This window comes from Microcebus murinus, chromosome 13 (genome assembly GCF_040939455.1).
Source record: "Microcebus murinus isolate Inina chromosome 13, M.murinus_Inina_mat1.0, whole genome shotgun sequence".
Lineage (NCBI taxonomy): Eukaryota > Metazoa > Chordata > Mammalia > Primates > Cheirogaleidae > Microcebus > Microcebus murinus.
Genome location: NC_134116.1, coordinates 8,960,059 through 8,984,635, shown reverse-complemented (window position 1 = coordinate 8,984,635; position 24,577 = coordinate 8,960,059). Strand labels below are relative to the sequence as shown.

At 40.5% G+C, this 24,577-nt stretch overlaps 1 protein-coding gene across 2 annotated transcripts in view; it reads left to right on the top strand.

Moving 5' to 3' along the window:
* MYO16 (myosin XVI) overlaps positions 1-24,577 on the top strand; it is a 610,163-nt gene that overhangs the window by 562,251 nt on the left and 23,335 nt on the right. For both annotated transcript variants that reach the window (XM_012751938.3, XM_012751933.2), the window contains exons 33-34: positions 8,068-8,226; positions 19,506-19,597. In XM_012751938.3, coding sequence (XP_012607392.2) covers positions 8,068-8,226; positions 19,506-19,597 — 251 coding nt within the window. The remainder of the gene's footprint in view (positions 1-8,067; positions 8,227-19,505; positions 19,598-24,577) is intronic.

Genomic DNA, 24,577 nt, shown 5'->3' with positions numbered 1-24,577 from the left:
TTTTTTAAAAAATACTTTCTTCCTCATATCACGGCCTTACTGAAAACACTTGCTGGAACCCACTCCTGTGATGCCTCAGGAACCCCCGCTGCTGCCTGCCCCCACCTGCCCCCACTGGCTGGCGGAGCTGTGGGCAGAGCCCCCTCCCCTCGCCCCTCCCGCTGGGATGTAGTCAGTGCTGAGGCTGCCTTCACACGTCTCCCTTCCTGCATGCCCTTCCACATTCTGTCCATACTTCAGAATCCACTGTTGTTTCCTCCTGCCTACACAACAAAGGCCCACCTGGCTGCTCCAGCCCACCCAGGTCTCCCTGTGAATTCCTGGAGCATTTGGCATAGTTTCCCTTTCAGGCCCTGGCCACTGGCTGCCTTACCACCGGCCTTGACGGCACCTCAAAGGCACCCGCTCTCTGAGTGAACCCTGGGAAAAGGCACCCCTTAGAATGCACGCAGTTGTCCCTCTCATCTGCGCTTTCCTTTTAAGTGTCAAAGGCCTCAACAAGTAAATAAAGCCATCAGTGCTTCACAGGATGAGACCCCCACAGTGACTAACTACTCCAGGTTGTTCATTCCTACATTTTCCCCAGCATAGATGCACAGTCATCTGTGCCTTTCCTTCTCGCACTAACCAGATTGTTCCCCAAATCCCTGTGCCCTATCGCCCCTCTAGAGTGTAAGTCTCTGAGGCATCATTTCTTTTAGATGCATATTTCTTAAAGCTCTAAGGTAGATTTTCCTGTAAAGTTGGACCTTGCAGGACTTGAATACTGGTTGGATCAGTGGAGAACTCTCTCAGTTCGGAGGAGGAATACAAGTCACTCCCGACTCTTTCCGTCTTCTAAGTTCAGCTCCCATGTTCCCCAGAGTGACCTCCAAGCTCAGGGACATCTCTCTGCTTTCCCAGGCGTGGACCAAGCACCCTGCCTTATGCCCGGTTCCTAGTAGCTGTTGACTCAGAGCCAGTCCTTCCTTATCTGGACCACCCACCATGCTCCTCCAGTTTCTCAAGCTGCCCCAGACTTACTCAGAGTCATTTCTGTCTCCCCACTAAGCAGCTTTTCTCCCCCGGCAGAGTCTTTTTGTCCTTCCCCACCAAGAAGGCCCCCTCCTCAGCTGCCACCCCACCCTCCCCTCCCCCAACAAAATCCTGTCTGTTTCTCTCCCAGACACATCCCCAACGAAAACTTACTCACTTGCACCTCTCATGTCAGGGCAAACTTGTGAAATGGCTTTGTTACTATGTGTGTAGTTAGGTTTTTCCCACAACACTCTCAGCATAGCCAGAGGTGCCGCTGCCTTGCGGTCCTATCCAGCGACTTCATACCTGTTCTCCTCCCGGTGAGTACGAATTCCTCAGGGGTGAGGGTGTTGTCATACGGAGAGATGGCAGGCATAGACTAGGGGAGAGGTAAGCTTCTTTAAGAGAAACAATAATTTTAACAAGTGAACATTTAGGGCATGAAGTCAACATTTATTTAAAATGAGGAAATAAATCAAAGCACAGTATGCACTTCAAAAACCTTACAAAAGCTGGAACCCATACTACTAAGCGAAGTATCCCAAGAATGGAAAAACAAGCACCACATATACTCACCAGCAAACTGGTATTAACTGAGCAGCACCTAAGTGGACACATAGGTACTACAGTAATAGGGTATTGGGCAGGTGGGAGGGGGAGGGGGCGGGTATATACATACATAATGAGTGAGATGTGCACCATCTGGGGGATGGTCATGCTGGAAACTCAGACTTGTGGGGGGGAGGGGCATTTATTGAAACCTTAAAATCTGTACCGCCATAATATGCCAAAATAAAAAAAAATAAAAAAATAAAAACTTACAAAAGGCTAACTGTCCATACATTGTTTGAGTCTCTCCCTGGGCCTGGAATGGGCCTGGGGAAGTTGGGGTGTTAGTGCATGGAACCCCACCCACTACACTCCTGGTCACCCCTCTCTGCCCACCCCCAGCAGCCAGAGTGATCTGCAGCACACAAAATGCAAGACGGCACTTACCCAGGTGGTTTTAATTTCCTAATATTAAAGACTGTAAAGCAATTAAAGTAAGATTTTAAAAATCTAAATATGTATCGATCTTGATATATCGATAATTGGCAGTACAGGGTGAAATATATGAATTCGCAAACCAGGGGTCTGGAATCGATTTCAAACATCTATGTCTTTTCTCCAACAAGTTAACAGGCTGAGGTAGAAAACAAACAGCTCTGGTCCTTTGAATAATAGAAATGTTCACCTCATGCAATGAGATCTTTTCCTTACCTTATGATTTTAAATAAGTAAAGACTGGAGCTCAAAGGTATAATTACGAAAATCCTTTCATGCGTTTCCAATAATCTCACGTGAATGGGGAGAAATTATTACTGTGGTGCATGGTTTCACCACAAATTGTTCGTTTAGTAAACTTGTCGGCTATTTAACAGTTAGAAAAAGTGTAGTTCCTTTTAGAAAACACAATTTGTGTAGCAGTGTTGTTACAGTTCACATATTGTTCATTCATTTTTTCCAACCAATATTTATTGAGCACCTTCTATATGCCAGACACCGTTCTAGCCACTAGGAATACAACAGATGTCCTATTTGAATCCTGGTGCCAACATTCCCAAGGAAGGAGACAAAAAGTACACAAAGATTGAGATGTAACGCCGTGCAGTGGGAAGGACTATGTAGAATGCTGAAGCAGAGAGTGGGGACAGAAACTGACCTGGTGTGGGGAGAGGGGTGATCTTTTTCAGGAGGTGATCTGGAGGCCTTCCTGCGGGTGGAGGTTGGGACTGAGACCTGAACAACATGCAGGGCTGCCACCCTTGCCTGGCCCGGGAGGAGGAGGGAGGCTGATGGGGCCAGGCGGGGACCGAGTGAGGCGTGGGCAGGGACAGGCAGATGGGCAGCGGGCAGGTCTCGGAGGGTCCTCTCAGCCTCAGGAAGCCTTTGGATCTTAATCTGAATCAAGTAAGAGACCAGCAGAGAGGCTTGAGCGGGGACATGACATGAATGACATGATCCGATTTATGTTTTAAAACAGGGTTTCTCAACCTCAGCGCTCTAGACATTGGGCACCAGATACTGTAATTCTTGGGTGTGTCCTCATAGGACCCTTCACAGCATCCCTGGCCTCTACTGTGACAACTAACAATGTCCCCAGACACTGCTGATTGTTCTTGGAGGGGGTGAGTAAAGTCACCTCCTCTCCAGAGCCAGAGTTTTAAAAGAATCACACCCACCCAGAGTGGTATTTTAGTTACATACACACTAGCACAGGACAACTAAATTTTTTTTTGTACTAACATTGAGAGATTTGCTAGAACTCTCTCACCAGAGTAAAACTCACCATAAATGTGCCTGCACTTCATGCTTGTATTTAATAATCACATCTTAATGTGAAGGCCAAGACTTTTTCTTTGAGTCAGATCCTGCTGTGATTCATTTCCCCCATACCTGTGAGAACAGCACCAGGCAGAGGTCACGGAGAAGCCCTGCTCATAGGCTTAAAGAAAATACCGCAGGTGTTCAAACCAACTGGTGTCACGGTGCGCCTGACCAAAGCATGAACCACACAACCACTCATTTCACCGCATGCAGACATACAAGAAATGCCTTGGACACTCCTTTCATATTACATATTACAGGATTTTACAGTACCCACTTCCTACTTGTTTGCTTCAATTCACCGAGAGCCTCAAATATTTTCTTTTGGTGTGACTTTTCTTCATTCTCAGAACCCCGATGGTAGCCACTTGGAAACATGAGCAGGCTTGATGACCTTGTTTGCTCTGTGTTATTCCTGAAACTCTCCATAAAGTATGCACCGTGTGTATGCACTTTTTAACCTAGACCTCTTCAGAGTTAATGCCGGTGTCCTTTGTTTTGTTACTGTGGCCCCTTCCATGCTGAAGCATGGAGTGAAAAGGGTACTTTGCAACCCTGCGTGCACTAAGCTGCCACTTTACAGCAAAATCAAATTATCAACAGTTTCTGCCTTTGACCCTCAATGGGTTTAGATGCAGAAATGAACAAGTTGGAGCACAGACGTTTTTACATGTTTGGATCTAACCGGGAGTAAGGGTGTTTATGAGCAGAGGCTGACACATAGTTCCGTAAGCCAGGACTCCCTTGGTTAGCACGAATGGGGGAGAACCCAAGCAGGATGTGCGTATCGATGTGGCAGTGCTGTTGCAGCTGTTCCACAGATTTTCAACCTGCTGTTCCCAGTTCATTAACACCGAGGCATGGGTGATAAAAAGGCACAGAAAAGAAGCTGCCTTATCCTTGACATCAGCAAGTGACACAGGAGGGAAAACTTCACATGCAGGAGCTGAGCGGGAAGGAACGAGCGTGGGTGGACAGTGGAGGCCCCGGGCCTTGGTCTGGATCCAGCTGCAGCGCCGACTGGTTGTGAAATGTTTGCGAGGAGATTAACCTCCCAAGCCTCAATGACCTCATCTCAAAAATAGGCAAAAATAGGCGTAAGAGTGACAACGCTTCAGGATTGTTATGAAAACAAGAGCTAGATCAAGTGCCGCAACTAGCAGGGAATCGCACATAATAAACGCTCGGGGATGGTAATTATTGCGAGGGCAGCACGGATAAGTATCACGTTGACCATTAATTCCTGCGTCTGGTATTGAGAAGGACCCACTGACTCCCTTGTTCCAGTCCAGAGCCACCTTTAAGTAGGCCTATGGTTCTAAGATTAAAAAATAAAATAAAAACTTAGCAGATAATGTAAGGATTGAAGCCTAACTTGTATGACACATGTTAAAATGTATCTTGGCTACAGCTTAACCTGCCGATTGGAAATATGGAAATATTTTTAAACTTTAATAGCAAAACTGAAGGTTTTCACTACAACTTAAGATGTATCAGTTATTAATGAGAGAAACATCAGTTATGAGGGAAGCCAGCATCAAGTATCCATGCCGAGAGTCAGCAAAGTATCTCAGAGGGCTGAGCCAGTTACCCCCACATATAAGACCATCCCCGCTCGGGCCCTTGAGTAAGCCCCGTTGCACTGAGAATGCAGCATCTCAACCCCTCATGGCGCCGGTCTCCCAGGCCACAACACACTATCGCGTCAGGATGCTACTACCTGGTTCCTTGAAAAAGGTGAGCTCTTCCCGGCTTCAGGGTCTGCACACGTTGTGTGGAGGTTGCCTTTCTACACAACCTCTTCTTCCCCTCATCCTTCCCTGAGCTTGAATTTGATCTCATGGACTTGACCCACCAAAGTTTTCCACCCATTAGGTTTTCCACCCAGCTGCGAGTCCACTTGCGCGTGCAGTGGCTTTGTTAATCCCCCTTCCTGGGAGGTAAGCTCCGAGCTACCAGTCTATTCATTATTTAGCTCTAGCATTTAGAGAGTGTCTTGGACATAGTAGGCACTCAATAAATAACTGAATAAAAGAATGAAAAACTAACATAGCTTAAAAATAAATAAGAGCAGGTGACTGTCTATATCTTGAGAGTTGACCAAATTGAATAGCTATTCTTTCAGTTTCAGCCTGTTCAGTACTTACTCATTGTCAAGGGCTAAAACAGTTCAAATCAACCTGACTTCTTTCTCACTTTTGTGGCTATTCTTGTGCATGCTAGCTTGACTAAAGGTCTATCTGTTTGTTTTTTATGTACCAGGTAGTCAGGAGTGACCACGGCTCACTGGATCATTTAAATATAAAATGTTCTGTTTGGTTTTCAAAGCTCTGATCATTTTGCCTATATTCTATCTATCCAGCATTTTCTCCCTATGAGTCTTCACACATCTTTATTTTTGGAGAGCGCAGGCTGTGCCCCATGAATGTGATGAGGGCTCACAGCATGTGACCTGACCAAAGTCCTGACTCAGCTTCCTTCCACTGGTCAGGTCCTTGAGCATAAGTGAGGGGAGAGCACATTCCAGGCAGAGGGAATGAGTGGACCCCAGAACTAAAATATGAGCCAATATGGTGCGTTAGGATGAACACCCATTGTCTGTAGTGTGGTCTGAGTGCCTGTGTCAAGGGACGGGGGAAATCATGTCTGGGGAGAGAGCTAGGAAGCTTCAAGTAAAGACCAGCCTGGAAACAGTGCTGAAAAGCCAGACGTGCCCTCCTTCCATCTTTCCTCCCCCCTTTCCCTTTCTTTTTTTCCTTCCCCTTTCTTTATCTCCTTCTTCCTTCCTTCCCTCTCTCTTCTCTCCTTCATTCCTTCCCTTCTCTCTCCCTTCCTTTCCTCTTTCCTTCCCTTCTTCTTTCTCTCTTACCCTCCCTCCCTCCTTCTCTCCTTCTCTCCTTCCCGCCTTCCTCCCTTCCCTCCTTCTCTCCTCTCCTTCCCTCCTTCCTTCCTTCCCTCCTTCTTTCTTATCTTCCTTCCTCCCTCCCTGCCCCCTTTCCTACTTCCTTCTTTCTTTAGATTTTAGGTGAAAGCAATTTATTAAAGATTTTTAAGGATGTAAGTGACATCATCTGTCTTTTCATGAAAAAAGACTGAACAATAATGAGAATACATAGGTTATTAGAGCTCTATTCGACAGCTTTCTAACTGCGTGACTCTGGGTAACCTTAATTTCCTCTTCAGCAAAGTAGGGCTAGCATCTCTGCCTACTGAGTTATTGGCGTCAGGGGTGATAACGCGCTGTTCTGCCCTATTTAAACAATAATAAAGCAAATCATGCTTATTATTTCTTTGTAATAATTTGTTAGCCTGAAACTTTAGAAAGGTCTAACTGTAAGACAGTCGGAATCTGCTATGTAACAACAGAGAACAGGCCGGGCGCGGTGGCTCACGCCTGTAATCCTAGCACTCTGGGAGGCCGAGGCGGGCGGATTGCTCGAGGTCAGGAGTTCAAAATCAGCCTGAGCAAGACCCCGTCTCTACCAAAATATAGAAAGAAATTAATTGACCAACTAAAAATATATATACAAAAAAAAAATTAGCCGGGCATGGTGGCGCATGCCTGTAGTCCCAGCTACTAGGGAGGCTGAGGCAGTAGGATCGCTGAGCCCAGGAGATTGAGGTTGCTGTGAGCCAGGCTGACGCCACGGCACTCACTCTAGCCTGGGCAAGAAAGTGAGACTCTGTCTCAAAAAAAAAAAAAAAAAAAAAAAGAGTCTTTTTACAAACATCTTGATTACATTGAAAAAAAAAAAGGAAAAAAAAAAAACACAGAGAACAAAAGCAGTGCACATATCCTTGACGTTGAATCAAAAATCCCCCAGTAGGCTGGAGCTTTCTTGAGTTGCCTGGGGAAGCAAGAGCCAATCCCAGGTACACCTGTGCAGTCCAGGGACGGGAACCTGGCAAAGGTGTGTGTGTGGGGGGGGATGTCCTATCTGACCCTGCGATGGGCAGTTGTGTGTGATTGGTAAGCTCTGATTACTTGTCTGAAGATTGTGCAGTGACTATAGGAAAATTTACTTCAGTTGAACAATTGTTCCAAAGCCCTAGTATTTGTTATATTTTACTTTAGTAATAAAACATAGTTTTTAGCATGTCTCCATTTGGCTCTTTAGCTGACTATGGATAGTGGCTTCTGTGTTCATATATCTCTGAACACTCAATATAGGATATATATTAAATATTTAAGTAATTATTTTAGTGTCTAAAATGCAGAAGTAGGGTTTTGAAGTTTAGCATTGCAAAACGGATAATAAAAATGTTTTATAGTAATGTTGAAAATACATTTCTTATTTTTCAAAGCTATGAGGTTATCTAACTCTATTTTAACTTAATAATTTAGGAAACTCCTGTAACATGAATTTATTGCCTTTTCAAGATAGGCAATACTATGATAAGTTATTTGATCTATGACATCAAAAATTTTGCATGCAGGTGTTTGAAAATATCAAATTGTGAAGTTGACTTTTACCAATTAATATTTTCCTTTTCATTTAATAGTGTGGTGACAAAATTTGGTGAATACTATGTAGGCCACACATTTTATCAATGATTATAAATTTATTCTAAATATAATTGATGTTTAATTTGATGAGTTTTATCATTTTCTTCCAATGTTTTATTCAGTTTCTTCAGTGCATGTTATCAGAAAAAAATAATCTTTTCTAAAATTTATTTTAGGTTTTGAAACTAACATGAACCTAACTAGCCGGGATGATCCTAGTACATCAGAAATTGCTTCAGAGACTCAAGATAGAAATGCAAATAACCATGGAATTCAATTATCTAATTCACTATCTAGTGCTATAACTGCTGAAAATGGGAATTCTGTCTCAAATGGTAAGCACTTTTTAAACTCAGAAGTATATGGATAAAAGTTTTAAGCTGCATCAACTTTATAGAGAGAATGGATTTAAATTATAAAAATGAAGTAGGCATTAAAAACTGGAAAATAGAATATAAACTGTGAAGCTTCACTTAGGTATTATTGTCAGCATATTATTGCTTACATTAAAGAATTAGAATTGTATTCACTATGTGTTGACTTTTCAGAAATTTTATGGAGTATTTTATAAGAATCAGTATAAAATGAGTGTTATACTAAGCAAACGAGGAGATGGATTCTCTACCAATATTCTTAATTTTTAAAGGTATTCAAGAAATGTGAAGGAAAATAATATTGAAAGAATGATAAATGCCAAACTGACTTTAAATATTCTAAGTGCATCAATGAGTGTATCATTTAGACATTGGCTTGGCTGCGTGTATCCCGAGCTGTGTAATAGTGGCTAAACAAATATTTTCTCTCACTCATAAAAGCAGACAAGGGCTTCTAATAACGGTTGATGGGAGAATTCTCCCCAACCTTTTCCTGAGAATATCCAGCAGAGCTAGACAAAACATTTTTTTGGTTTGTTTAGTCTGATTAAAAGTACTGGAGAACTATCAAGAGAGTGAATTACTGGGAAACAACTGACAACATGGGGATGGGATGCCATGCGAGCCCGAGCCGGAACGTCCATGTCCTAGGCCTTCCTCCTCAGGCATGGGGGCTGTACTTCTGACACCTCCTAGAACTGCAGGGACAGAGAATGAGTCTAGGGCCTGCCAAGGCCTTGGAGTGGGGCCTTCACGTGCCCATCCCTAGAGTCAGAGTGAACCAGAACCCAGAACCACAGCCCAGCTACGAATTATCTCAACCCCAAAGTTGGATTGAGGTGTTCTAGAAGTAACAGGGCCCATGCATACCTGGGAGAAACACATGTGAGTCTATCTCTAAGGACAATAATAGCATTCTGGGCTTCAAAATATTCTTTTAACTGCTTTCTCAATACAATGTCCAACACACAATAAAAAATAGCCAGGCACATGAGTGCACAAAATAAGATGAAAAATTACAAGCAGAAATAGCAGCCAATTGCAGTATACAGACAGCGGCTCAAAAGATTGGAGTTCAAAGGCATATATCTTAAAATAAGTATGTTTACTCTGCCCCCAAAGCATAAAAGAATGAGAATTTTGGCAGAAACGGGAAACCATAAAAAAAATCATCAGGAAATTCCAAAATTGGAAGATACAGTAATAAAATGAAGTACAACTGAGGGTGAAGCTAAATTTAATTAGGTATATACATACATAATGAGTGTGATATGCACCGTCTGGGATTGGTCATGCTTGAAGCTCTGACTCAGGGTTGGGGTGGAGGGGGCAAGGACAATATATATAACTTAAATATTTGTACCCTCATAATATGCTGAAATGAAAAAAGTAAAAAGTTAAAAAAAAAGAAGAGATGAGAAATACAACCGAATATTAAATAAAATAATAATAATTAGGCACAATTGATTAAAACAAAACTAAAATAAATAAAAAACAACCGGGGAAGTGGAAGATAAGTCAGAAAGTCTCCAGAATGAAAGACACCAAAGCAAAAGAAAAGAATGGAAATTCCAGAAAATGGTTTAGAGACATACAGGACACAGTGAGAAGGATAATTGGAATCTTAGGAGAAAAAGAGAAAGTACAGAAAAAAAAATTGGTGAAAAATGTTAGGGAATTTTCCAACACTGATGAAAGAGATCAAGAAACAGATTTAACTTGGTAGTTTTTTGTAAAGTTAAAATACACTTTCCATATCATTGAGCAATCCTACTGCTGGATATCTACTCAAGAGAAATGAAAATACTCTCCACACAAACACCTGTATGCAAATGCTCATGGTGACTTTATTCATAATCACATAAAACTGGAAATAAATCCAATGTCCTTCAAATGGTGACTGAATTGTATTAGTTATCCATTTCTGTGCAACAAATTATCCCCAAAACTTAGAGGCTTACTGCAGCAAATGGTTATTATTTCGCAGTTCCTGTGGGGCAGGAAGCTCTGTGTGCTTTGCTGGGTGCCTCTGTTCTAAGGTCCCTCATGAGACAGCAGTCAAGCTGTCAGCCAAAGCCGTGGTCATCTTGAGGCTGGAGTCAGGCTGATCCAGTCTCGAGGTCACTCACATGGCTGTTGGCAGGCTGCAGACCATTCACGTCCAAGCCCGCTCATGTGGGCCTCTCCCTGGGGCAGCGTCAGGGCAGGCAGCTGGCCTCCCAGAGAGCCAGCAACCCAAGAGAGCACCCGCTAACGGCCACAGTCTTCACATGACCTAATCTTGGAAGTGACACCCAGTGCTCTGTGACAGTTGACTGAGTCACTAAATCCCGGCCATGCTCGATGGATGGGGATTCCACGAGGGTGTGAGTGTCCGAAGGTGGCTTGCTGGGGCTCCACGCAGGCTGGGCTCGCACATGGACAAACCGTGCAATAATCGATGGTTAAACAGTGAAAGGGATGGCTCAGGGACACTGTGCTGAGTGGCAAGAGTCAGGACCAGCAGACTGTGATTCTGCTTCTAGGACATCTAGATATCTTCCAGATATCTTCCAGATAAAAGAAATAAAGCTGGAGAAAGAGAAAGAAAATTCTTCCAAATTGCATAAATAGCCACTTAATTTATGACAAAATGAGCGTTATGAGGAGCTGGGGAAAGAATAGTCAATTACTCCCCATGAAACTAGACGCTCCCTAATGCCACACATACAATTCCTGGGAGATCGTAAATCTGTACATCAAATGTCAAATAATATAATTTATAGGAGAAAATATAGGAGACTTTTTTTAACCTCAGGAAAGAAAAAGAAAAAAAGACTTCTTAAACAGAACAAAAAAGACTACTAACCAAAAAAGAAAAGAAAAAAAACCCCATAAATTGGGTGAAAATATTTTCAACACATTTCACAACAAAGGGTCATATTCAGAGTTTACCTAAATTAAAAACAAAAGACATCTGAATAGAAAATTGGGCAGGAGACCTGAATAAGCACTTAAATAAATATTTTTAGTGGAGTTCAACCTCATTAGTATTTAGAGAAATGTAACTTAAACTCCAATGTGATACCACTACTCACCCTATAGAATTACAGAACTGACTGGCAGGGACAGGCACCCCAAGTGAGGACAGCGACTTAATCGGAGGAGAAAGAGTCAATGGTGATTTGGAGAGAGAAGGATGAGAGCTTTCTGAGAGTTGACAGTGTTCTATTTCATGACTTGCGTGGTGGTTACAAACCCACAATTAAAAAAAAAAAATTGAGAGAGAAAGAGAGGTAGGGAGGGAGGCAGGAATAAAGGGAGAGAACTTCCCTTCAACATATTTAACTTTTCTGTGTTTTGAGTCAAAAGGCAAAATCTATGGCTTGGGAAATGTTAGAAAACAATACAAAATACTGTGAGTGTAACTCTAAATATTAAAACAAAATAAAAAAACCAATGGAACAAAAACCTTCTAGAGCAAAATGGAAATGTTTATGGAATATGCTAGGTGAAATTAATAATATAATATAAATTAAATCTTTAGGAATATCAGGCTTCTAAATTTCATGTTACGAACAGTGTATATATCCAAACCCCAGAGCACAGATTTATATGTTCTCCCTTAAATACTTATAGGAAACAGATTTTAAAATAAAGCTAGTTCTGTGTTGTCATTAATTAAAGACCACTTGAAAATCTCAATAGTTGTGTGCACAAAAGAAAATTATTTCAATTGAGAAGTTAATCTTTCAAAGCAACTTGACACATTTACACTGATCTACTTTTGTGAACACCATGAATTTCTTACCCCATGATTATTAAAATATGCATCACAATGTCCTATATATTTAGGCCCTCAGTAAGCATTTATGGATTGGAACAATGTTATATATTACTTGTGAACCAGTAAATCCTATGCAGAGGGCAGAGTCAGAAAAATTGTCCTAAGTCAGTATTATAAAAATTGAATAAACATTACATGTGTGCAGCATATGACATATACACAATCATGATAACCCTTAAAGCAATTAATAGTATGGATTCATAATTTACAAAGAATGGTCAATGTGCTTTCTAAATAAAGGCACAAGATAAAAATAAATGTTTAAAATAATTTAAAGTTCCTATTGAATCAGAAATAGTGTTATTTTCTAGGAAATGATTTCTCTTTTGAATGCCAGTATCTGCATGCTACCTCTGCTTCCCAGAAATAATTATCTGTTTGTTCATTTGTTGAAATATAGTTATGTGTGGGTAATTATAGCTATCACTTACTTTAATTGCCATCCTTTTACTGATGTGAACACAGACTTAGATCTTTTTTTGTATACTTAATTATTCCCTGGACTTGTGGTTATTTATCATTAGATTAGAGAGCAGTTTTTAGTGTAAGAACATTTTAGCTATATCAAACAAAACATTGTGAATATAAAGTTGTTTATTTTGTGGTGAAATAGAGATATTAAAAAATTCTATCTAGGGCATTTTATATTCAATATGATTTTCTTTCTTGCTATTCAATGAATATATATAATATGGCTGGAAATCAGGAAAAGTGGCAATTAAAGAGTGCAGTCATTATGTGTGAGATTACATTAATCATTCTGTGCAGATTATCTCTTATTTACATTAAGTTTATCTTCAGCATAAATTAAGAGTTATCTGTTTGATAAAAGACTTCCTAAGGAGAAGAGTTGGGTGAGATCATTTGCAGGACCAGGAACTCTGCATTCTGTGCCTGGACTCCTGAGCCCTGTTGAGCTTTAAGCATCATGAGAGCAACAAACCACACTGGCTCTGGGAACATCTAAGAATGGAATGGCTCCCATCAGCCTCACCTCAAGATGGACTGGGACTGCTGGCCAAGGGGCCTCTGATTGGAGCCCATAAAATATCTTTAATATACATTTTACAACATCACGTTGTTTATAGAAATTATACATATTCCTTGGAACTGGTACTCTTGCATAACTCAAAGCCTAATGGCCAGAGAAAATGAAGCAAGCCTTCACTTGAAAATCAGGAATATTTTGCAGTTATCTATTTTGAGCAACAGAAGGTACCTTTGCAAAGAACGCAAGTTCCTGGTGCACCTGCCAAACTCTACCCCACTCCTCCCTCTAGTTAAAAGCATTTTGAAATTATATTAAATAAGTTCTAGTTTGGATATTATTTAATTAAATTTTCCCCACTGCAGTTAAGAAGTCAGGGATGAAAACAGATGGATTGAAATGCTCAGTCTGCTATTCCTAGCATTGGGACCTTGTTCCTGTAGCTTAAGGAGTGATTCCACCTGGGTTCAAACCCCAGCTCTGATTCTTATTGACTCTGTGAGCATGGGGGCAAGACACTTAACCTCTCTGCTTTTCAGGTTTCTCATCTTAAAAATGGAGATAATCAGAGAACCTACCTCATGGGTTGATATGAGCATTTAGAATGATAATGCCAGCACAAAGTTAGCACTCAATAAATATTGCCTATAACAGTTATCATAAAATCTTCTGTGGTTTAGAGCTAGAAGATCCATGAGGATTAATCCAGTAAAAACAAAATCATGTGTATGGAGTAGATGAGGTGCACAGCAGTAAGTTCAGCTATCTGAGGCCATTCGATCTATAATACTGGAATAAATGCCAGTGACTTATTTGCTCATGGGCCCCAATGCACACATGTGTATAGTCAAACATGCATGTTATTTCGGTGTCCTACATTGGTATTTAGGGCAGAGCCAGACATTACAATATGGTCATAAATAGAAATAAGAATATGTGGGTGAAGTTCAAGGGAAGAGTCTGTTTTATACTTAGGTCGGAGGATTCAAAATAACATGAAGGGAATAATGGCAAAGGAAAAGTAGTGAGGAGGCAGGTGCATGTCAGGTAAAAAGAAAAAAGAAACACTTATTAATTGCATTTAGGCACTGTGCTATGCACAGGAAGCAAAATGATATCTAAACAGCACAAGATGCCCTCTCTGTGTGAGCAGTGAAATACATAGAACATTGAAAACATGTATCAAGAGAGATTGTGAAATAAAGCAGTCAGTGATAAATGTCAAATGAATCACATGAATAGTGATTACTCTATCTCTTTCCACATAGAGATTCTGGTGGGCTGAGATTGTTAACGATGCTTCATACAGAAGGTTGGGGTTTTCAGGATGAGTAGAGTACAGAAAGAAGGGAGCACTGAGCACCTGTCCATGACTTTTCTGCTCATTGCATTTGTGGAATGTGAATTGGCTGCTTTGATAAAATAGTTAAGTATGTAAGACAGGAAAGAAATTGTTAAGTGAGGGCGTGTAGAGCTATGAATGCCAATTTGAAGAGTCTCTCTGAAAGTGTTCTTGTTTTGAAGGGGGTGCTATCTGCTATTTTGGATGAATAGTAGAATAGGAAATTGAGACGGGGAAGGGGACAAATTTTGTATTCTTTCACTTGGGCCCTCGAAGGTTTTTTTATACCAAGCAAGACTATTAGAGATTGTGTTGGTCTAAGAGCCAAGACAAAGGAAGGTGTCAAGGATGACTCCAGGAGTTGGAGACAGATGACGGGAGAATACGGCACTCTCTAGCACAAAAGGGGAATTCTAAGGAAAAGGTCATTTCACAGGAGGATTTGGTGTTCAAGAGATAGGAATGACTTCTGACTATAGTGATCATTCCACAAAAGATCAGAGTTTCGGAGTTCAGGCAAGGGTTCGAGGATGGACTGATGGAAAAGGCAGCATTTTCGAAGAAGCTGGAGCCACAAGGATTACTTACAGCATCAAAGGAGAAATCATAAAGAGGAATGAGGAAAAAAAATCTGACCATAAAACTATGTAGATTGCCAGACTTTGAGAAACATGCATTGAGAAGGGCAGAAATGGAGACAGAGACTAGGTGGCCGAGAGATAGAACATGGATGCCCAATTTCATAAAAACTGAGAAAGAGGTGAATTTAAAGACCATGGCAAGCTGGGAGGATGTGAGGAGAGATCCAAACCCTGCTGCCATTGACTAAGCAACTTGGGGTCCCTACAAAATGGCAGGGACCATGACTAGCAGAATCTAACTGGCGAACTGCGTAAAAGTCAGCGTCACACCAGTGCTTTACAGTCTGCCTCGTTCTTCTTTTCCTCTAAGACTTAAGAGTGAACCCACTGGGCTCTGCGTGTCAGCTTCATGACCCCAGAATCGCTCACATTGCAGAATCACAGGGAACTCCAGTGAAGAGTTCCATGCTGTGGCTGATAAGGAGAATGTCCCCAAAGCCACTCCTCCTCTTTGTGTCCTGGGGCAAGGTTTGATTTGCAAAGCCTGAGCAGCAGCCAGCACACAAGAAAGGGGCAAGCAGAGGCGTCTCCTTCCTCTGCACCCCTAATCAGGTCTAAGGCTGGACTTTTCCTCCCCCAAAAGCAAATGGGGAGCAGTGGGTTCCATAGAGTGTCGGTATCCTGTTAAGCCATATGGATCGGCTTTTGAGGAAGAAAGACCTTATTACCCTGAGCCTCTGTGTGCTTCCTCTGAGTACAAGAGCTGGGTACCAGGAGGGTAGGGCAGATGCAGTTTCAGAAGACCTTAGCCCCTGCTGTAATGCTGCCAAGTATGGCTTATTAAAATAAACGCCTTTGGTATCAAATGGACTTACTTTTTGGGGCACACTGTTGCTGATCTGGAAAGTGTGTTGATGGAATTATCAGCTCCAAGTTTGGTCTTGGAGAAGACTGGGACAGTGAGAACACCAGGGCAAGTTTATAAGCATGTGTGAGCTCCCGCTATCTGATGGGATTCTACCTTTCAGAGCAAAGGGAACAGATAAAGGGCCCGAATTTAACTTTAAATGTGCCCCCAACACTGATTGGAAGTCTCCAACCTTAGTTAAAGTAGACTGTGAATTCTCTACCCTCCAGACGTTGGAACTTTCCTGGGGGCCGTGGCTTAGCAGTGTTCCCACCAGCTGCATAAGGAAATCCTTGCTATGTTTTCTTAAAAAAATGCTCTTAAAAGTTAGGGACACATGCTCAAGTATTTACAGGTGAAATGACATAATTCCTTAAAATTTTTTTAAAAGATAATGAGAAGTAGATGAAACAAGATTTGTTTATTGATAATCCCAAGGCTTAGAATGGTACATGGAGTTTTACTTTTATTTATTTTTGAAATTTTTGTAATAATTTTTAAAATTTTTGTTATTTTGGTAGGTAAAATGAGTGTTATTGTAGTCTTATAGGCATGCACTTCTTTGAATTCTTAGTGAAAATTAGCATTTTTATTACATATTGGTCATTTGTATTGTTTCTCCTTAATTTCCTAAACATTCTTTGTCCGTTTTTAAAAATATGACGGTAGGTCATTGATGGTGATTCATAGGGTGTTTTAAGGATAAGAAAGCCTTTTATTTAATATACTTAAATGTTCTATATTATTTTAAAATATACATTTTATTTTTAAGTTATTTTAACATACGTTTATTTTTTAATGTTCTCTTAGAGGCATTAATCCATTTTTTTCATTCCTGATTTGTGCCTTTGGTGTCATATTTAGATTATTTGCCTAAAAACAGTACTGCTTCTAATATGGCAGCAAGATAAAACATTTTGTTGGTTAAAAAGAAAATCCTGCCATCTAATCTCCTTTGCACCTTTGGAGCTGCCTCAGTCCACACTGCCTTAGCCTAAGGTAGTGATAAGGGCCTTTCACCTACTTGCTACAACCTTCAAGGCTTTCCTACCCCCAGACTTCTCATCTCATGCCCAGTGCTCCCTTCACCCCTGCATCAGCTGTCTCAGTCCCCCTCCGTCCTCACCTGGGTCCTCCTCTCTTCTCACCTGAGTCCCTATCTACACACCCCTGCCCCAGACTGTGCCATCTGCCCCATCTGTGCAGCCCTGCCACAAGTTGTGGGACCAATGATTTCTTCAGTCAACAGGTGGGAAATGCCTTTTGGCTCAGTGAGATACAATAGTGTCACATCTCAGAAATCTACAGCACTACCTGTTGTCTACAAAATGCTGTCACATTTCTATGAAATGTTCTGGAAAGCCCTTGAACATCTGGCCTGCAGCCCTTCTTCTGGACATGGAGCAACCTTGTGTGACTCCATGTGACTTCATTGCCTTACCCCATTTGCTCTCTCACCAGGTGTCCCCATCTCAACTTTCTTCACTTTTCAAAATTTTTCTCAGCCTAGAAGGCCCAGGTCCCTTGGCAACACCACCAGGAGTTTTCTCTAATCCCTTCCACACAATTTATCCCTGCTTTCTCCAAAATCCTGCTCAATGTTTCCCATGCTCCAATTTAATCCTGAAGTCATTCTGTTGCTTGTTGGGGTTAAATGCCATTTCCACTAATTTATGACTCTCTTGAGGGTGGGGACATCCTTTTTCGTTGCATTTACTGGTGCCTTAGTCAGAGGATGCTCACAAATATTTTTAATTTTATTTAATTGGCCCTATGCAATGCACGTTATGCCCTTGATTTGGCTCTAGCTTTGTAGCTTTATCATCTAAACCTAGTTTCTGTTCTGATTCTGAGAGCAAATTTCTAATTTCTAATTTAGTTTTGCAAAAGGGATCACATTTTTCTTCTCCTGCCTCTGATCTCTCATCTCAGTGACATCTGGTGAGGGGTTCCTCTGGAAGTGGACTTTCATCTTGCTGGTCAGCCCCTCTCCCCGCACCCTCCTTCATACTCTTTAAGAGAGAGTCCTTCACGTGGACCCCAAGCCTTTTCTACGTCCTGCTATCTGGAACACTTCTGTTCTCCCAACTATCTGTTTATCTAGTTACCTGAAATTCCAAATTGTGTCTGATCTTTGATTTCTACTCTCCCTTCTACCTGTTTGAATTCCAAATTGCTCTAACACTAACTGCTTGGTTGGAACCCTTCCTGTGCCCACAGCATCTAAATACAGTGTCACCACCCGCCACCTGAAGACTCTGCACTTACTCGTGACTGAGATCCATCTGCAGCACAGGACTCCCACTGCAGGAGTGCCCGGGGCCAGTGCTGCTGTGGTCTGCGCAGTCTCCACCAAGCTCACCTTTCCACACCAGGCATTTGTGCATATAACAAGAGTCAACCGGCAGGCCTTGTTATGTGTTGATGGGATTGTGTGGACTTCCCTGAGGAACTAACACGCTCCTATAATTGGAAAAATGTGCAGTGATTTTCTAATGATTTTTAATTTAAGAATCATGTATATGTTTAATCAATTACACTGTGCTACTTAATTATGCTTTCAGATGAGAGTAGTAATCACTTCAGTAAAGTCCTCTGAGTTGAATTCATTGCATTGAGTAGTTATTTCTCTTTTAATCTATTCATGTTTATTAATCTAGTCACTTGTGATGATACGTGATACCTCCATCACAATGGTTCTCAGTCATTATAGAGGGGATAAATTCATCCGCCAGGGGAAATGTAGCAACATCTGGGTGCATTTTGGGTTGTAGTGAATGGGGGCACCTCCGGCATCTAGTGGGTGGAGGCCAGAGATGCTGCTAAACATCCTACAGAACAGTCCCCACAAAAAAATTATACAGCCCCAAATGCTAGTGGTGTTGAGTTTGAGAATCACTACTTCTATCATGAAGGATAATTAATAAAATCCTTTGGTACCTCCTAGGTGCTTCTATGTTAATGTAGGGCAGGTACATTTCCTTAAGCCCACAATGTATCCCATATGTTGTAGGTGCTTTTGCATCGGTTTGCGGTGAATCGGCAGCTCTCCCAACCGTTGCCTAATGGAATGTCAGTCTCTTCTCTTCCTTGTCCATAAAATGAACTATTATCAATGGATTTCACCTGACACATAGAGCTGGTCTTATTCTATCCACCTTTCAACCCCTCCTTTGCCTCCCTGCTCTCCTGTAAATGACATGCAAGCTCTGCCACCTGCTGTGGCACCAGCACATAGGTGTCCCCTGCACCGGCCACATGCTTCTCACCCCACGGATACCGCATCAGACTGTTCTCAGTTTCCAGTTTCCCTTCTCCCTTCCAATACCTTTTGCTCCTTTTTGTGCCATTATGACATATTTCTTCAGTATGACTTTCTCACTTTTGTCGGTATATGTCCTCTTTGACTAAGTGAAACTGCCACAATACTTTTACTCCTATGCATCATTGCAAAGTTTGGTATCCAGTTAGTGTTTACGGATGGTCATTTCAATTCGTGAAATAAACTATTCTAGTTTATTACAATAAGTGCACAACTTACTTTATTTGGGAAAAGGAGACACCAGCTAACCACCCATCTGTGTTGACCTCACTAGGCTTACCTGAAGAAGACGGATACTCCGGGTTGTCTGTGGGTAGCACGGCGACGTCATCATTTCAGAGACACAGGGAGAGTCACACCACTCAGGTAATGACATCTGTATGTCCACATGTGCGGCAACACCTGAAATTAAATTATGACAGGACGTGCATTAAGTTATGACCATTGTATTTTACTTCTGGACTGGAGAACTCAGGTATCTCACCCCTGCCCTACGCTTTTTCAACTTAACATTCTCCTCTCTCCTCTACCTCAGCTGACTACAATTTTCTGCTTGTTTAAAAAAAAAAAAAAAAGAAACAAAGTCCAAAAGAACTAAAAATTAATAAATGGTTTTGAATGGCATATTGTGGACGTAAATTATCATGGTACAGTTACAGTCAGGTGGAGACAGTAGTAAAGCCCCTGAATGACGTTGATATGTTTTCCACATTTGACCTGGGCTGAAATAGGAAGGCTGCAAGTGACCACACATGAAAATAAAATGCTTGAAGTACCAGTGGTTTTATGGCATACCATTTTATCACAGTTACAACCTCCAAATTCCAGGTAATATAAAGTCATTTAAAATGTAACATATGAGAGCACTGTACAATCAAAATGAGATGACAGTTCACAAAACTGTTTGATGTATATCATTGATTTCATGTAAATGTTTCATGTGTGTGTCCTTAAATAACGATTATCACGTCAAGAGAAAAATAAAAATGCACTAGTGTTTTTAGAAAGAAAAAAGATTTATATGATAGAATTTAGTGTTTTCTTTTTATGTTGAATTTTAAAATACCACTTTTAATAATCATTTCAAAGTATATGATGTTGCCTCCAAGGTGATGCACGAACCAGCAATTATAAAGACATTGTTATCAATATATTAAAACATTATTGCTTTAGCAACAGGATTCTTGCTTTATATAAATTTATAGCACAATTTTTATTATGCCCTACATCTATGCAAAAATCTAAAAAAACCTCAGCCAAGTATCCAGATGTTTCCATGAAATCAGCTATCCAGCTAATGATCAGCATTTCATCAGAATATTTAGCATTATGTAGGCAAGGCCATGTTATAAGTTGAGATTTTTCTAAATAACACTGATGAGGTAGTGAGAAAAATCAATAATTTTAATCTTAAGAATAAATCTTACAGTAGGAAGTCTGCTGAAATCACTTGCACTGATATACAGACACTGAAATAGAAAGAAAATGCTGATTGGTTGTAATAATAGATTGTCCTAATCTCCCCTCTGTTCCTTGGAGATGCATCTACTTTACCTTGTAAGCATCACAGACGCTTCATCTAAGACATTCACACGGGGACCTGCTTGTAGCGAACTGTGGTTTGGTTTTTATTGTAGGGTTGGCTCCTGCCATTAGGAACAGTGACAGACTAGCTGACCTTCCTACAGCGTCCCCACAATGCGGTTCATAGGCAAAGGAGTGATTTTGAAAGAAGGAGCACATGATAGCCATCTAGGTAACTTCTGTGATCTTTCGTGGATTTGGATAACAAGCTAAGAGAGAGGGGAAGGTCCTCAGGAATCATTTTCCATTCCCAGTTTTCAAAGAGGACTTATTTTCAAGTACAGGCATCTCTGATGAAGCAGTAACTCCCAGTCATCTCACGGCACATTTTTTTCAAGGAAACAGAAAACCATGCTCATTTTCTCCCATGCTAATTGTGAGTAGTCATGTGATGGGAGAGATTCCCTGCTGTTGAGAAGCTGTAAGAGTTAAGTGAAACTCCGTGTGTAACAACCACATCTTTCAGAAATTATTTCTTGTGTGATGTTTATAGAGGAAGTATAGGTACATACAGGCTTGCTGCATTTTAGATGTTCTGCAAATGCAATTAAATAGAAATGTTATAAAACCAGTCCTGGAAAGATTGGGCATGTAGCAGTAAAACTAAATCTTGACCAAAACTCGAATTTCTCTTTGAGGATGTCTATATTTTGATTAGCATAATCAATTATTTTAATGAAATTCCTTTAAAGAAGATAAAACGTATGGGCATTGTTGTAGATAAAGAAAAGAGAAAATAGATGTAGTACTCTGACAAAGATCATGTGGAAAATGCACTGAGACCATAGTCTCAACTGGTGTCAAGATCCTAAGTCCTGTTTCTGAGAATGAACTTACCATCACCCATTAAAAGAAATCGAAGAGCCATCCAACTTTTTCATGAAATTTGAAGAATTTTTGGTTGAAGATAAAGTCTTAAGTGGTTGTCATGGACATTTGTTGTTTTTTTGTTTTGGGGGTTTTTTGCCTGCCAGTCACACATTTAAGTTTCTCACCTGCCACAGTGAAATACAAGGGGAGAGATCCCCCCTTCCCTCCCTCCTTAGACGGCTACACAAGTGGGTGTGATTTGGGCTCAGGGAATTTCTCTACCAGGCATGCAGAGTGGGAGGCATGTGGTGGAAGGGGTGAGGGGACAGGCCTGGCTCCACAGGGAGACATCTGGCAGTGGGGTCTCTGTCCAGCGGTGGCAGCTGGATATTAGGGCATGGCAGCTGCCCAGACACTGTGCCCAGCTTGCCCATCTGCTAGACCTTCTCCTCTGAAGTCATGTCCTTCTTTAGTCTTCCCATAAAGTCTCTACCTGCTTATGTTGTTCAGAGCCAGTTTCTGTTGCTTGGACATCAGAATTTTGACTGACACAATCATCTAATTTTATTGTTATTATCCATAAAATCTATTTTACATCCAAACAAGTATTTTTTTAAAACTTTTCATTTGTTATGTAGATGTAAAACTTTTTCTATCGGGGGAGAGCCTCAGTAAGTAGTGGGCATTTATTTTCTCAGAATATAGAAAATATAGTTTATGATGTATTCCATCATAATTTCTTACTAACTTGCAAAATATAATGGCTTTACATAAAAGTAGTAAAAATCAATTTCACTTAGAATATCTGAAAATAGCAAAAGCTGGGACATTAGCTGTTTCATGAACGTGGCTATATTCATTATTCTTCTTGTCTAGAAGGCTCAGGAGGCTCAGTGAGTCGATGCCGTGACCCGCCACAGCCCTGGGTGTGAATAAAACCAGCTGTGACCGTGTGATATTCTGGAATTCCATGTACTGGCCCTGGAGGGGGCATTTCAAATTGGGTTTGTAATTAGATAGCACTTATAAAAGTCATATGACATTTATCTACTTATCAGTTTATGGGACTTAATTCTTTTGTGGCGTTTGTGCTACTTGGCATGATGCAATCCTCAGCAGCAAAGGAAATACTGGGCACATCCTCCTGCCCAGAGTGACTCCTTAGCATTTTTTGCTGTGACAGCAACCCTCTGCTGACTCACAGGGCCAGGTAACCTGACACAGGAAGCCCATGGATTATAAATAGAGCAAAAGGACGAAAGTCACAGGAGGCTGAGGCCTGGGGTACGTCATAAAGGCAGGGAGGCAGCAGGAGGGGATGGATAAAATAAAATGCTTGGTGCTTGCCCTTGGCATAAAAATTACTATTTATGCATCTGTTTAGGGGCAGACATTGACATTGAGAAATGAGACATTTTCTTTTTTTATTTGAGCATAGCTTATTTATATTTATGTTACCATTTAACTTCACAACTTTTCCTTCCTGCCTGTTTTATGCCTCTCGGCTGTCTATTCGCCACAGTAATATTGTGTGCTTTATGGTCTTTTATTTTCCTTATGGGCATTTATCATATTTCTTGTGAAGCTTTTAAAAATATTTTGTTTTTTAAAAAAAACATAAAAAGTTATTATGAATATTGATCATAATCAGATATCATTGTAAGAAATCATGGATAGTCTTTGACAAAATAGCGGCGATCTGACACCCAAGACTTTAATAAATATCTAGCCCACTCCTGACATAGCTGCCAATGAAAACCATAATATAATCAATGTACAATTGATCCACATCAAGAAACAAATTGTTATGTGGTTTGTTTTACTGAACCATCAAAGAAACCTTTTTCTAATGTCACATATCAACAAAATCAAGAGTAGCAGGGCACTAAATAAATCTAATGCCCTCTGTCTATATTCATTGTATTTATCCTATGGACTGTCTGAAATATAGCATGGAATTGAAATAAATTGTGTGTTAGAAAAAAATAATGAAACGTACACACATGTATTTTAATCATTAAGGGATAATTCTAAAGTATATGCCAGAGAACAGAAATGAGAGAACTTTCATAAGGATACATATGTCAATATATATTTTATATAATCATAAATAAGCTAAAAAGAGATCTAGCCTAGAAAGCTCTTTCACACAGCTGAGATTTAGGGGAATCAGTATTCACCTCTCGTGACTTACATATTATGTGCAGGAAATGAATGCAGTAAATTAATTTGATGGTATGAGTGAAATGGCAGCATTTTCAACAGGGAAAGGTCATGTCCACTATAGAGAAATAGAAATTTAGAAAATGAAAACGTATCCTATATTTTGTATATTTCTATGATAAAAAAATTATATGTATATCCTAAATGTATTTAAATGTATAGTGTTTTTCTAGTTAAGACATTGACTATTCGTTATCAAGGAGGAAATGTAATTGTCAGAAATGTTGAAAGAATAAGAAATCAGAATAGTCACTAGGTTTGTAAAGAGGAAAAGAGTCTTGTGATATTTCTGCAAGCTTACCTTCCAGATGGGAAATCCACGATTAGCAACACTATTACTTACAGAGATAGTAACAACGTGATCCAGAAAACGTGACTAAGTGTTCATTCCAGGTAATTTAACAATTTCAACATTAATGTTAATAATTTAATCAAATGTTTTAAATTAAAGAAAGAAGAAAAAAAGAAAAGCACTAGATAAGAATCTCATCTGTTATTTAACATGAAGGTGCATAAAATAGTAATTATTTTTCAGGTTTATTACAAAAGATACATGTAACATTCCTGGAATATTATAGGTGCTCAAAAAAATGCTTGTTATTGTTATGATATTCCTCTGTTTTCTGGGTCAATATTCTGAACATCGCTTCTGACTTTAACATAGGAGATGATATCTAAAATAGGTAGAAGATTAGATTGAATCAACAGAGCCCAACACTTATATGGGAT